The sequence below is a fragment of the Coptis chinensis genome, unplaced genomic scaffold (assembly GCF_015680905.1).
Source record: "Coptis chinensis isolate HL-2020 unplaced genomic scaffold, ASM1568090v1 utg157_pilon_pilon, whole genome shotgun sequence".
NCBI lineage: Eukaryota > Viridiplantae > Streptophyta > Magnoliopsida > Ranunculales > Ranunculaceae > Coptis > Coptis chinensis.
Window position 1 is genome coordinate 193,171 of NW_028238108.1, and position 14,555 is coordinate 207,725.

General features: G+C 36.6%; 2 protein-coding genes and 1 pseudogene across 9 annotated transcripts; all 3 read left to right on the plus strand.

Annotated features, from left to right (window-relative positions):
* Positions 1 to 652: 652 nt before the first annotated feature.
* Positions 653 to 2,432, plus strand: LOC147473948 (uncharacterized). The gene is made up of 7 exons (XM_086586844.1): positions 653 to 814; positions 898 to 1,002; positions 1,075 to 1,136; positions 1,230 to 1,313; positions 1,398 to 1,429; positions 1,532 to 1,613; positions 2,020 to 2,432. Exons 1-7 carry the CDS (start codon positions 791 to 793, stop codon positions 2,294 to 2,296), a joined length of 666 nt encoding a protein of 221 aa, XP_086442970.1. The 5' UTR covers positions 653 to 790; the 3' UTR covers positions 2,297 to 2,432.
* Positions 2,433 to 4,048: 1,616 nt separating this feature from the next.
* LOC147473949 (uncharacterized) lies at positions 4,049 to 8,480 on the plus strand. 7 transcript variants are annotated; one of them, XM_086586842.1, is made up of 7 exons: positions 4,171 to 4,441; positions 4,825 to 5,573; positions 5,730 to 5,823; positions 5,909 to 5,962; positions 6,358 to 6,486; positions 6,998 to 7,185; positions 7,611 to 8,480. In XM_086586842.1, exons 6-7 carry the CDS (start codon positions 7,044 to 7,046, stop codon positions 8,237 to 8,239), a joined length of 771 nt encoding a protein of 256 aa, XP_086442968.1. In that variant the 5' UTR covers positions 4,171 to 4,441; positions 4,825 to 5,573; positions 5,730 to 5,823; positions 5,909 to 5,962; positions 6,358 to 6,486; positions 6,998 to 7,043; the 3' UTR covers positions 8,240 to 8,480. The 7 variants fall into 7 exon arrangements, with proteins under 7 accessions (XP_086442962.1, XP_086442968.1, XP_086442963.1 ...); XM_086586837.1 differs by having other exon boundaries at positions 5,730 to 5,813; positions 6,368 to 6,486; XM_086586836.1 differs by having other exon boundaries at positions 4,049 to 4,441; positions 5,706 to 5,962; positions 6,368 to 6,486.
* A 1,698-nt stretch (positions 8,481 to 10,178) lies between these two features.
* On the plus strand, positions 10,179 to 14,555 carry LOC147473950 (uncharacterized; annotated as a pseudogene). The gene is made up of 10 exons (XR_015210239.1): positions 10,179 to 10,394; positions 10,478 to 10,582; positions 10,657 to 10,718; positions 10,785 to 10,868; positions 10,953 to 10,984; positions 11,087 to 11,168; positions 11,572 to 11,800; positions 12,043 to 12,267; positions 12,875 to 13,167; positions 13,923 to 14,555. The product of XR_015210239.1 is annotated as an uncharacterized LOC147473950 (transcript).

Here is a 14,555-nt window from a genome sequence, read left to right on the forward strand (position 1 = left end):
TCATTCAAATTCAATTATCAAAACAGCATACACATTACTACATTAGAGCATTCCCAAATTCCTATAAAAAAAAAACACACACACACACATATTCCCAATGCAAGCCACTATTATTCACCTCCACGTAGGTAGTATTTTCTCTCTTTTCCACCATTTTGGTGAAAAGCAAGGTGAGGTTGCCCAATGCAAATGTGAAAATTAATCTCGGACGGGATGTTGGATTCCGTCTGAATGTAAAAATAAAAAAAATGCGTTGGACGGAATGAAACATTATGTCTCAATGAAGTTAAAAAAAAAAACCGACAAAAAAAGTCGAAAACACGTGAGGCGGAATTAAACATTCCGTCCGAAAAAAAAAACCCAATTATTTAAAAAAAAAACACACGAGACGGAATCCAACATCTCGTTCGAAGTTCACAACTCAGCCACTATCTCGGTTGAAGGTTTCACCCTTATTTTGACTTAGGAAAATAGTCACATTGATATTCACCTTTGCATTGGCCAAAAGTTTTGGACCATATCCACCTGCATTGGGAATGCTCTTAGTCATGACATTCTAACTGTTTCTTTTCTAAAATCAAGTGAATTGTTTTCAGGAAAGGTGTTGCATATATGCAACTCGAATTGTGCTCCTCCTACCAGTCAAAATATTTTGACCCGCAACCAAATTCCTCCACCTTCCAGTTTGACATTTCGACACATAAAATTTCATCTTCTCACTCCCGCGAAATATTGACTCTAATTTATCAATCTCTCAAAACTACTCACGTTTTTCAAATTTTCTTTATCCATGGCCTCAAATGCATCTTCTCCAGTAAGTTTTACATTAATAATTACAATTAAGCAATCATATATTCAAAAAGTTTGTTAATTTATTATCAATTTGGTATTGGGCAGAGAGGTGGAGACAGTGAGAATAGTTTGGAGAAGATCAAACGACAGCTATCATCAAATTCCGGAAGGAATTTCTTACAGGGCCCACTTCTAAAACGTTCTGAAACGGTAAAAAATTCTCAATTGAACCAATTTGTTTTCTTAAAAGTTATTTATTTATTATTCTCTCGCCTTGAACAGCTAAGGAAATGGAACGAGCGGTGGGTGATTTTGGACCCAACCACTGGAAAAATGGAATACAAGTATGCTACTTTATTAATAATTTTGAAGAAGAACTATTGATATGTTCACATTGTGTTACATTTTTTTTTATTCATGTTAATTTGTGTATTTAGGACGAGGAGAAATGAGTCAATTGTGAAGGGAACCATTACATTTGATGCAAATAGCACAATCAGCTTATCTCCTGTAAACTTCCAGTAAGTTTGGCATTCTGTCTTTTTGTTTTAAGGACCAGCTTTTATGAATTTTAAAGTGATTTCTTATCTCGGGTCGTTTTACAGTGGACTGCCGAAGTATGATGGTTGCTGTTTCTGTATCCTCATGAATTATTATTTCATTGGCAATATAGAGAGGGATTTTTCTTTTGTGGCTTACAGTTGGATGTATTACTAAGGATTCTTAACTAACTTACTAGATATTGGAACCCCGCAGAAAAAGGATTATTTCTTATGTGAAGAAACTCCTGGTGCTGCGAAAGCATGGGTATCAATGCTACAGTAAGCTTAATTTTCTTTTTACTTGGCGCTGTATTGCGCTAAATATTGTATTGTCTGTTTTAGGTGGTGAATACATCTCTGACACTTTGCACTCATATTGGTGACTAGAGTTGAATACACTTGTCTATATCTTTGCTACATATGTTACTTGGAACACACAAGCTACGGAACTATTTACAATTTTATTGTATATAATTTCACTTATGATGTTTATTTGATTGGTTGAACTTTGTCAAAGCATGTATGACACAATGCAATACGTTTCAGATCAAAGATTAAATTGTTCGTTACTTCAACTTTACTGGACACCCCCTCCCCCTGCGCACACACACCACCACCCCTTTTTTTCTTTTTCAATTTCACGAACATGTTCTTATTTGCTACTGTTTGCGAAACCTCCAAACAGGGCAACACAATTAGTGCTAAAGGCTCATAAAGAAGCTGTAGATTCATTAAGTGGGAATGGTTCTGCAAAACTGGGAACTGTTGCCGCGGTGGTTGCGGCTGCCAATTCGATGGCGTTGGAATCAACTAAAGAAATTGAAGCAGCAATGAAGATATCTATGAGAACTGCTCTAGGAATGGTGATGTCTGAGTTAGTAATGCACACTGCCAGTACATACGAATATCAATGGTGCATACCAACGAAGCTTAACTACATACTGCCAATGTACTATAATTAAGTGTATCTTGTAGAAGGAAATGAATTGGAATTTGGAAGAGAGACTCTCGGGCTAATAGAAAAAGCCTAGTCCTAGGAAAACGTCTGAGATTACTATGAAATTAGCAAATAAGTAAAATTAGTCAATTAAAGTTTAATGTGGTCCACAATCGGTCTCCAATACCAATCGAAACTTCCATCTGGTTCTGCCAGAAGCTGCATCACTCTTTTTAATTCTCCATCAGAAAGTGGTGGTGGTGGTACGTGGTTTGGAGAGGGAGAAAAGAGGTTGAGAGAAGGAAAATCAAAAGAAAAGGTGAAGACAATAAATATTAACAAAGAGGAGAGAGTGGCAGTGGTGGTGTGAGGCGGTAATAGGTTGGTAATGGGTGGTGAAAATTGGTGGCAGTGCTGGTGGTGATGCTTGAGGGAAGTTTGGAGTGAAGACTCAAGAGTTAATTTGAGTAGGGCTGTCAATGGGCCGGGCTAGGCCCGAAGCCCGATTGGATCCAAACCGATAACATAGGGACTTAGACTTAAAATTAGGCCCGATAGCCTTAATGGGCTAGTTTTGGACACACCTATGTCCAGTCCGTTAGTGACCCGGCCCGACATTTTGATACTTGTAGTTGTATTTTTTATTTGTTTTTAAGCTTTACGAGTATTAGTTTAGGTTAAACAAAGTTAGAACAAATAGAATGTGTGGTCTGTTGGATAACTTTCTAGTTGCCAGACATGATTCCATGACTAACAAAGGATGGTCCTACCCCGTTAAAAGGTAGGACGCTAGCAATTCTGGCCTTCACTTTAAGAAGTTTATTAACGTCATATTCGCTTTTCAATTTTCACACAACTTTGTTAGTTTATGTAAGATATAAATTCTTGGTATACTCCAATATCTTATAGGCGTTGAAGTTTTAAGTTTTAACACCCACCGTTACTCTATTTTAGATGAATCTAAGCCAAAGACATGACTACACATGACTACATTCAGGGTCGGCTTTGAAGTTTGGGTGGCCCTAGGCAAACCTCCTTAAAATGAGCATTTTTTTTCTTTCTTAGGAAACCAAAAAAAAAAAAATGGGCTTACCGTAACTTTGTTTATGTTTCTTTTGTTTAACGTAGTTGAGTTTAGAACATTTTTAATGGTGAGACCTGAAAAACACCAATTTTTTTGAACCAAACCAAATAAATACCAAATAACTTCAGTGGAAACATCAAAGAGTGAGTACTAAATGTACGTCGTGGTGTTTCCAAAACCGCACCAAATAAAGCCTAACACAATTGCTGCTTTCGGAACACCACAATAGAAAAACCCACAATAGAGACTTGTTTTTGTCTAGAAATGAGAAGATGTTTTTGCCCGTGCAGTATTAGAAACACCGCGACGTACATTTGATACAACACCAAAACTTTTTTTTTGTTTGGTATTCAAGAGGTCTCACCATTAAAAATGGTTTTTATCAAATTTTCAAGAATTTGGGATTTGGTATTCAAGAAATCTCACCATTAAAGATGCTCTTATGAACCAAATGGGCCTAACCAGACTTTAAAAAAACAAAATAATCGAGTGAGCGAAGAGAAAGATTTTGGCAAAAGGGAGCTATGCGGGCAAAAACCAACTTGTATGTTTGTCCTCACTTCTCTCTCATTTTTTCTTTTTCTCCTTCACCATGTATCACCCAACTCTTTTTCTCTCTCCACAGCTCCGCTCACTCCCCACTGCCACGCAGTATACTAGTAGTCAAGTGAGTGGAGCGAACGATCTTGGGCTGACAGGGGGTATTTGGACAAAAAACTATTTGGTTGGTTTCTGTCTGTCCTCATTCCTCTCGCTCTCCTTCTCCCTCTCCGCTCACGCCCCCACTGCCACCATAGCTCTACAGTCGTTTCACACTTCTCACTCGCCACTCTCAACTCGGCTCCCTCCCAGTGAAGACGATGATGAGCACCACCACCATAAATCCACTCAACTCGAAACTGAAACTCTTTCACCAATTCCAACCACTTGATTATCTCCCTATTAACAAACAAAAAGCCTACTTATTCTTCTTCTTCATCGTTAAACGCTCACCAACATCTGTTCTCTAATTTCCAACCTCGCTCTCTCCTCACCAATGCCACCAGTGACGGCACCACGCCCCAACAATCTACTTCTCCTTCTTCAGTAAGTTTCATTCCAAATATATTACATAATTCATTTTCAATCCCTTGTTTGTTAACTTTGATTGTTATTTTTTTAGAGGTGGTTATTTATAAGTGAAGCATTTTTAATTTGGCATTCCTGAAACTACATTGATTCTCTGATCCGTGGAACTTTACAATTTCAGTTTCTGAAAATATAAAACAAATCTACAGATGAAAGGAAAAGTTTGTAAATAAGCATTTTTCTAAATACATAAAGTTATATGTTCTCCAGGAGGAAAAATAAAAGAAACTAAATTACTTGGACCATTGTATATATTTAAGTCTTTTGAATTCCTAGAAGTGCTATAGATGATTTAGTACTTCAAAATTGAGGAACTCTAATCATCATGAACACTATTACAGGCCAAATTTTTGGAAGTTAATGTCGAAGGATCCAAAGTACTAAGGAAAGTAGCAAAAATTGTCTTGTTGGAACTTGCTAAAGACGAATTCTACAGAATTCTTGTCATGGAGGAGGGCCTGGTTTTAGTTCCCTTGATTGGGGCAGATGCATATAAGTCCTTGAGGCCAGTTTCACACTCGTGGCCTTCTTTTCCTGATGGCACCGAGTTAGAACGAGGTTCATCAACTCCGTCTAGGTACGGTGCTTCTGAGTTGTTCCTTGGGCTAAATATCCAAGACAAGAACTTTGACTTTGAGGAAGCCAAGATAAAAGCAATAGTTGGACGTACACAGCAGCACTTTCTTGCACGTATTGGCGCAATAGAAATGGAAGAAGGGAGAAAGCCCCAACCACTTTCTTGCACGTATTGGCGCAATGGAAATGGAAGAAGGGAGAAAGCCCCAACCACTTTCTTGCACGTATTGGCGCAATAGAAATGGAAGAAGGGAGAAAGCCCCAACCTGAGTCAGCAATGTACTCTGTTGTCGTGGGTTGATGGTGTTGCTCGCTTAGTTTTGATTCTTGAACTTGAAGATATTTCAGCCATTTCAAGAGCTTCACTTTCTATTTCTGATGCATGTATCAATGAACATATGCGGATGTCATTCATGGCAGCTGGAGCTGTCAAACATCTAGTCCGCCTTCTGAACCATACCGAAGAAAATGTTAAATTGGCTACATCTCATGCTCTTGAGAGGCTTTCTATCAGGTTGGCATCTTTATTCTGTTTATTCTGTTTATGTCTCTAACAACTCTAAGTTTAGTTTTTCTTATCTTTGTAGAACACTTCTAGGATAGAATGTTGCTCATTGTTTCATTGACCTTTCCAATCTTCTTATAGGTCTTCTTCTGTCTCTTGATGCAGCAATGATGTTTGAAGCAGAAGGTGCGGTGTATCATCTAGTTAATACTTTGAAGTGCAAAGAAATTCCAGAGACTGTTGGAAAAGGTGTTTTCTGGTATTTTTATTATTTATAAACGCATTGTGTTTACACATTCCTATTTTCTTTAGCCATACCGACAAAAATCTTTCTGGAAACGCAGACTGTGAATATACTTGCTCGGATTCTAGACCCTGGTAAAGAAATGAAATTGAAGGTTAGTTGCATATCTTCCACCCATAATTGTAAATCCAGACTCTAAATTTATATTTGAGGTTCTAAAATTTGGTTTTATGGAAGTCAAAATTTTAAACTAGTAGAGTCTATTTTACTAAAACATTGGGCTTATGAAATTTACTGAGTTTTTCGAAAAACGTTAAAAAAAATTAGTAAAAAGTGTGTACACATTTGATAATTTAGTTAAGCATGAAACACAAATGTACAACTCTCGTTGACCAATATATTACCAATTGCTGTTACAAAATTTTGAATCAATGGTATAAATGTATACTGGGAGTTTTAATGTTATGGCCGGCTTCATTCAACAGACCAAATCATTTACATGTTCAAACTAACAACTACAATTGACTGTTGACTTACGTTTAATATCAGTTTCTTCCAGTTTTATGATGGACCAGTAAATGGATTGGCGAAGCTTTTGTATGGAACAGGAAGCGCCAGTGCAGCTAAAGCATTAGGTGAAAACCCAGATGATGTAGAAGGATCAAAGGCAACTGCTAGGTTTGTTACTTTTTAGCTAATTCTGCATTTGGTTGAATAATCTGCTATCATATGAAGTTAATTTAGTTGTGAAAAGAAAAGAAAGAGAGATAGTCTCCTGATCCTCTGATGTTTTGGAACGAATCAAACTTGCATGAGGCAGTGCTATAGTCGGCAGAAACACAGTATATCTCCTAGTGCATTGTATTTTTCCTTTGTTGTTCCTTGAGATCTGTTGTTTCCCAATATTATCCACTTTATGAGTGGAAAAGAAGATGCATGTTAATGAATATGAAGTTCCATAATGCATTAGCTAGTTTATTAAACTGATTCCTACACAATCGATCAGTCAAACATTAGTTGTATCACTAATAAATTTCAACAAAGCTGTATTCTACCTAATTTGATTGGCTGCTCCTTAACTAAAGCCTGTTGGTTTTGCTTATTTGATTAATATGTCATTTTGATGTGTTCTGCAAGTTGAATTTTAAACAATATATCGAGTCCATATGTGTGCTGCATGCGTTTTCAGGGATTATGTATTGGATTCTGGTGTTATACCTTGCTTCATTGAGATTATGAAGACATCTCCAAATTTGCAAAGAAAAGCTGCTTCAATCCTTGAGTACATAGCAACCATTGAACCTTGTATGGATGAACTTATTGCAGCGGATATCGAATCCGGATTGGTTGCTGTTTTCCATCCCAGATGTAGTAATGGTAAGGGCCTGACTACTTTTCTATAGAAACATAAATAATTACGCACATTTATGTTAACCTTTATCTTTCCCTTGAATGTGTTCGAAACTTTCCTTATTAGTTATAGGTTGAAAATGAAAATGGTATGAACCAAACTAATTTGTGGAAAAAAAGAGAGGAGATACTGCAGAAAAGCTGAAATTGAAGAAAGAATGCCTTGAAAAAGGGATGTGTGTAAATAGCAAATGCATCATTCTTGATCAAACTTTTGTTGACTTATACCTCCAAAAGGAAGCATTTTATTTTACATTTCTTGAATATCTCCTGAGGGACTCATTGTATTTGGTCTTTCAAAATGCACCAATTGTCTTACTTATTTGCAGCCTGATTCTATTGTGGATCAGTGGATGTAAGTACTCATTTAATGGTTAGTAAATTCTTTGCAGACTTGGAGAATGGTAGAGAGAGACAGCACCAAGAGCTAAGTTCCTTAGAAGCTGGCCCGACAATATCTGCAGCTTCCCGGTTGTTGACAAAGCTCCTAGATTCTGAACAGTTTCGTGTCTCTATAAATTCCAGTAATCTGACACAAAATCTGCGCAAAGTACTAATGTCAGATATTCCGCTTCGCAATAAGGACTGGGTTGCTGCATGCCTCATTAAGCTCGAGTCTTCATTTGGTTCCCAAGATCCCGAGAACCCTATTAACAAGGAAGTAACTCTTTTTGAGACGATATTGAGATTGATTGACCAGATTAGGGCCTCTTTCTCTCCGGAAGCACAAGAGTCTGCTGTCGTAGAACTTAACACTTTAATCTCTACAGGAATCGTAGATTTCACTAGAGCAGTTGCTGATCAAGGAGGAATACTCCCACTGGTGGAGGTGATTGAGGAGGGTAGTAAGAGAGCAGTTGAAGCGGGCTTAGCCATTCTGTTTAACCTTAGCATGGATGCTGAGAATCATGCGGCCATAATTGCCGCTGGAGCTGTTCCTTCTCTGCGAAGGATTGTTCTCTCACAAGGACCACAGTGGATGCGTGCTCTTCGTTTGCTAAGATCTTTGCCAACACAATGACGTTTGCAAGGTATCAAATTTGGCAGCATTCTATTCTTGCGGTCGGGCTTTTCTCATTTGTATCCTTTACTGCTTTGTTTGGATCACCATTTATAGTTTACCGAGCAGAAGTTCAGGCTTCATCTCTGTATTTTCTCAACTAAGTTAATCCGAATGGTGATTACTGATTAATATAGGAAGTTGGAGTCTTCAGCACTAAACTGTTAATTTCATTTTTATGGTAGTACGTCATTCTTCCTCTCATCATCTCTTAAACAATGATCCTTTGGCAAAAGCATGTCTCTCTTGAAAAGTAAAAACAAGTGCAGAAATCCAAATCAATATTATGTTTATTGATAAAATTTGACGTAGATATCTGGCCATTGATGTAATTATATTTTGTGCCTGGCTTCATATTAGCATTTCAAAATACGGACCAATATTTACTGGATTCTTGAGAAATTATTCGTAAAAACTAAAAAAGTAAAAATGAAGATATGTTACAAGCTTTTGTTGGCGTGTCTTGATTGCCATACAACACCAACCATTGTGGAGACGAGGACGCATATATATATATATATATATATATATATATATATATACACACGAGTAGTTTCCGTTTATCACATTTTTTATAGCATAGTTTATACCACACTTTCCTACAAAATGAGTTCAAGGGCTAATAATTTGTGGATATGATATACTAATCATAGATAGCATCTACACAAAAATTCATCTCATTTGGAAATCTCTAACCTAGTTAAAAATCATTGTCAACTTAATTTTTTTTTTAACAGCTCAGATTATTCGATTTTGCAATCATAAAATATAATATTTTGAAAGGAATCGGGTATTATAGATTATTCATGACATAGTCCAGAAAAACGAAACAGAAAAGTAATGATGTGAAATCCAATTGAATTTTTTCATTTACGGAAAAAAAGTACTAAATTTATAGCCACAAAATTGCATACTAGATTACCAGTACAATGACCACATTAGTAATTGCTGAGACTGTTAAAGGGATTTGGGACATGATAAAATAAAAATTTCTCATTATGTAGAGCTGAGTTTAATTATGCCAATGTGGCACTCTGGACTTATGATTGTTTTTCTAACTTCAAAGCGTTTGAGTAATAGGGTTACATGGTTGGGCTAATTTTAATAGAACATAGTATTTCAATCTTTTTAGAACATAGTATTTCAATTTTTTAACTGAACTTGGTTACGTGGTTTGCCTAATTTTTTATCTGAAAATTTTGAATTTTTTTCAAAGTCTTTTAATTTTAGTCCTAGTGTGATGATTAATTTTTTTTTTAGAAAAAAATTATAATTAAATAATAATTAATTTAACGAGTGACATTTTTATAATTAATTCAATTAAAGAGTATAATTTATTTTTAACGAAATGCTATGCTCCGCTCAAGCTCCCACTGCAATGCAGTATACTAATATAGACATGAGTAGTGGATATCTATCCCATTAGGACCCTAAATATCTCTACACTATATGATAGCCGGGTCTTTAGGAGTCAGATTTCTCAACCGAATAGTGTATTTCTAATCTCTCTATTTTAATATTTTAGAACCACCTCCCTTAATTATTCTAATCAGGTCTTTTTTTTTAAACAATTTACAAAAGAACTCCTTCACTTTATTGAAATTAGAATTAACTTTATATTATTTAAAATAATTTAGAAAATCTCTTTTACGACACTGAAATTATATTCAACTCCTCCTAATGTTTTTATATTATTTTTTAGATTAGAACTATAATTCATAAAATCATACTACCCGAAAGATGTTAGAGTGAGCAACAGGTTTAAAGACTTAAAACAACACCGATACGTAGCACGATTCACATACTTGTATAGCAATAAGTGGGGCCTACGCGGTGGCCTATGCGGCCTACCCCTCACAGCCGGCCGTCACTACATTAGTCATGACATTCTTCATTTTGCAAAGCACCTTCCATGGTCAACTAAAATTGTGCTCCTCCTACCAGTCAAAATATTTTGACCCGCTACCAAATTCCTCCACCTTCCAGTTTGACATTTCGACACATAAAATTTCATCTTCTCACTCCCGCGAAATATTGACTCTAATTTATCAATCTCTCAAAACTACTCACGTTTTTCAAATTTTCTTTATCCATGGCCTCAAATGCATCTTCTCCAGTAAGTTTTACATTAATAATTACAATTAAGCAATCATATATTCAAAAAGTTTGTTAATTTATTATCAATTTGGTATTGGGCAGAGAGGTGGAGATAGTGAGAATAGCTTGGAGAAGATCAAACGACAGCTATCGTCAAATTCCGGAAGGAATTTCTTACAGGGCCCACTCCTAAAACGCTCCGAAACGGTAACAAATTCTCAATTGAACCAATTTGTTTTCTTTAAAGTTATTTATTTATATTATTCTCTCGCCTTGAACAGCTAAGGAAATGGAACGAGCGGTGGGTGATCTTGGACCCAACCACTGGAAAAATGGAATACAAGTATGCTATTGATATGCTCACATTGTGTTACGTTTTTTTTTTATTCATGTTAATTTGTGTATTTAGGACGAGGAGAAATGAGTCAATTGTGAAGGGAACCATTACATTTGATGCAAATAGCACAATCAGCTTATCTCCTGTAAACTTCCAGTAAGTTTGGCATTCTGTCTTTTTGTTTTAAGGACCAGCTTTTATGAATTTTAAAGTGATTTCTTATCTCGGGTCGTTTTACAGTGGACTGCCCAAGTATGATGGTTGCTGTTTCTGTATCCTCATGAATAATTATTTCATTGGCAATATAGAGAAGGATTTTTCTTTTGCAGTTTTCAGTTGGATGTATTACTAAGGATTCTTAACTAACTTACTAGATATTGGAACCCCACAGAAAAAGGATTATTTCTTATGTGCAGAAACTCCTGGTGCTGCGAAAGCATGGGTATCAACGCTACAGTAAGCTTACTTTTCTTTTTACTTGGCTGTATTAAGCTAAATATTGTATTGTCTGTTTTAGGTGGTGAATACATCTCTGACACTTGCACTTGTATTGGTGACTAGAGTTGAATACACTTGTCTGTATCTTTGCTACATATGTTACTTGGAACACACAAGCTACGGAACTATTTACAATTTTATTGTATATAATTTCACTTATGATGTTTATTTGATTGGTTGAACTTTGTCAAAGCATGTATGACACAATGCAATACGTTTCAGATCACAGATTAAATTGTTCGTTACTGCAACTTTACTGGACACCCCCTCCCCCTGCGCACACACACCACCACCCCTTTTTTTCTTTTTCAATTTCACGAGCATGTTCTTATTTGTTACTGTTTGCAAAACCTCCAAACAGGGCAACACAATTAGTGCTAAAGGCTCATAAAGAAGCTGTAGATTCATTAAGTGGAAATGGTTCTGCAAAACTGGGAACTGTTGCCGCAGTGGTTGCGGCTGCCAATTCAATGGCCCTGGAATCAACTAAAGAAATTGAAGCAGCAATGAAGATATCTATGAGAACTGCTCTAGGAATGGTGACCAATAGGACAATTGAAAGTCCAATGGATGACTTGGCAATTATGAAGGTACTTTAATTGATGGATACATCTTTTCTTTTCTTCTTTAATTGAAATCAGTTCCTGAATATCCTCAGAGACTCGAGACGGAGAACTCTTTCAGTGGATACCATATCCAATCTGAGATTTCTGAAATGACTGGACAAAACTGGAAAATAGATGCAAAAAAGAAAATTAGAAGGAAAAGCGGTTCCAGTAAACTCTCTATACTTCTCCCTTTCAGTTGTGAACTTGTAATTTTGATTCTGCAGGAGACTATGAGAGTGAAGGATGAGGAATTACAACAATTGGCTAGGGATCTCCGTGCACGGATTCAACAATAAAGGAGATAGCTGAGAAGCTCTCTGATACCGCTGATGCTGCTGAGGCAGCAGCATCTGCCGCCCATGCAATGGATGAACAGAGAAGAATCGCTTGTGTGGAACTTGAGCCTAGCAAACGAGTCAAAGAAGCAATTTGAATCATCTGCATCTAAGGTGTCAATTTTTGTGTTTTATTTTCAATATGTTGTTGTTAGAACATGGAACCAAATGCATAGACGAATTTATATGCCAGATTTGATTATGGGGTCCCAGGGCTGATGATTAAGTATCTCCTCTCTGTTTTGGTACAAGATGAAAGTAATGCTGATAATCTGGTCACTGGTCTTTCTTGTTTCTTTTGGAGGTCTCCTATGCTTCATCCTCTTTATCTGAAATCAAACCTATATTTGGTGCTTATGTTTAAAGTAAAAGGAGGATTGAGTGAGATGTTCTTCTTGCTGGTCCTTGTTTCCACTGGTAGTTAGACTTGCTTGCAAGTAAGTCTGATGAATGCCGAATTTGGATCTCGTACTTTCTTTTTACGTTTAATGCTATAAAGTAACTCCAGCCTTGGGGATTTTCTTTTATCCGAGATTGCTGCCACTCTTCAAGGTGTCTGACACATAGACACACTTGAGTAGAATTTGTATCTGAGTCCGTGTGCCCATCTCGTTGTAACCGTGTTGGTTCCAAACTCACTTCTATGTGCCAATCCTTGTAATGGTTTTACTCGGTTCTTTATAAAATTGCTTATACTTTGTGTTTGTTTGTTTTTTTATAGTTGAGAGCATCAGAGGAAAAGGTTCTGGTTTTAAGTAGAGAGAGAGAGGATCTTCTCAAGCAAAGAGATTCTGCCCTTCGTGAAGCACATCTGTGGCGTTCTGAACTTGCAAAAGCTAGAGAGCGTGTTGTTATATTGGAGGGGGCAATTGTTAGAGCTGAAGAGAGGGCCAAAGTTGCCGAGGCAGATGCTGGATATAAGATAAAAGAGGCTATGGAGAAGGAGTTAGCTTCTGTGAAAGACAGGGAAGAGCTTCTGGCATATGTTAATGCATTGCAGGCACAAGTTAAAAGGTTCTATATTCTGATCTCTTGTTGTCAGACAATTTGCATACAATTTGTTCTGTTTTCTGTTTTTGATGGTTTCCTAGCTATGATCAATCGCTCGCTTCCAAACCTGGTTTTGCATTACGTTTCTGATTTTCCATATTGCACCATACCATCTTTTATTAGTTCACTTATCTTATTTCAGTTATTTGTTTTATTAGTCAATATTTTGTTCAATTTGATGAATCAGTATGTTTCGTTTTCAATATAATATGCGGTTGTCATGTTGATCTATGGTTGTCTTGATTTTCAGCATTAGGCCATGTCAGAATAACTGTACCTTAAGCACAATTCTGCATTTCATACGAAGAATGGTTTTATGAATCTCAACGTAAAAGCATGGCTGAAAATGCAAGTTTTGCTTATAAATGATATCTATTCTAATTCCACCCAATTTTAATTAACACATCCAAAGGCTTGACATGCTGGTTTCTGTTAGTGTCAAAGGTCACACTATGCATAATGACTTCAAATCTCTTGTCATTTTTGAAGCAGCAAGCATTTCTTGTAAACCCCTACAAGAATCAGTAGTGTAAAGCAGCACACATTCATGTTTCCAATATTTAATCCGTATCCTTAAGAAAAAGGTTGTGTAACATGTGCAATCAGATGAATCTTTGTTGGAGTGGTTCATTGTTGTTTAAGAGTTCTCTTTAAGGTTTAAGCCCATTTTTCGTTTCTTCCAAATTATGAAAACTTAACAGGTGTCATCATTTTGACAGACAACAAAGTGATACAAAGCAGGTTCTTGAAGAGAGGATGGAGTCCTGTTCAGATACTATTGACTCGCTTCCATTGACAAAGCACGTGGACTTGTCAGATGAGAATGTGGATAAAGCATGTCTCAGCGATTCGAGATCAATACCAGTTTCTAGGGATGGTGTAGTTCAGTTGGATGTTGATCAGGTTCATCCCCGGTCCATAGGGGATGGTGAGTGGAGTGATATTCAGGCAACAGATTCAAGGATATCTGATGTAAGGGAAATCATGTCCGAGGCAACAGGTACTAGCTTAGATATTCCTGTGATAACTCTGCCGGTTGATGACCACCGTGAGCATGACGGAAACTCGTTTCATCAACCTTGATATTTGACGTCTGTAAAAGAACTTAAAAAATGTGCGAGTCCATAAGTTTTTTTCAAGTGTCATTATTTGTAGCAGTCAGTTCAGTTTAATCAATTTATAGATCTCTGTCTGTGTCCAACTTTGGGTGTATGTATGTCTTTGAAATCTTTTAACTTATATATATCTAAATTGGTGATAAGTACTGGTGTAACACTGTAACGCTGATTTTTGAAACAGCTAGAGATTATTTATGTTGATGGTGATATCAAGGATATCTGTTACTTGTAAAA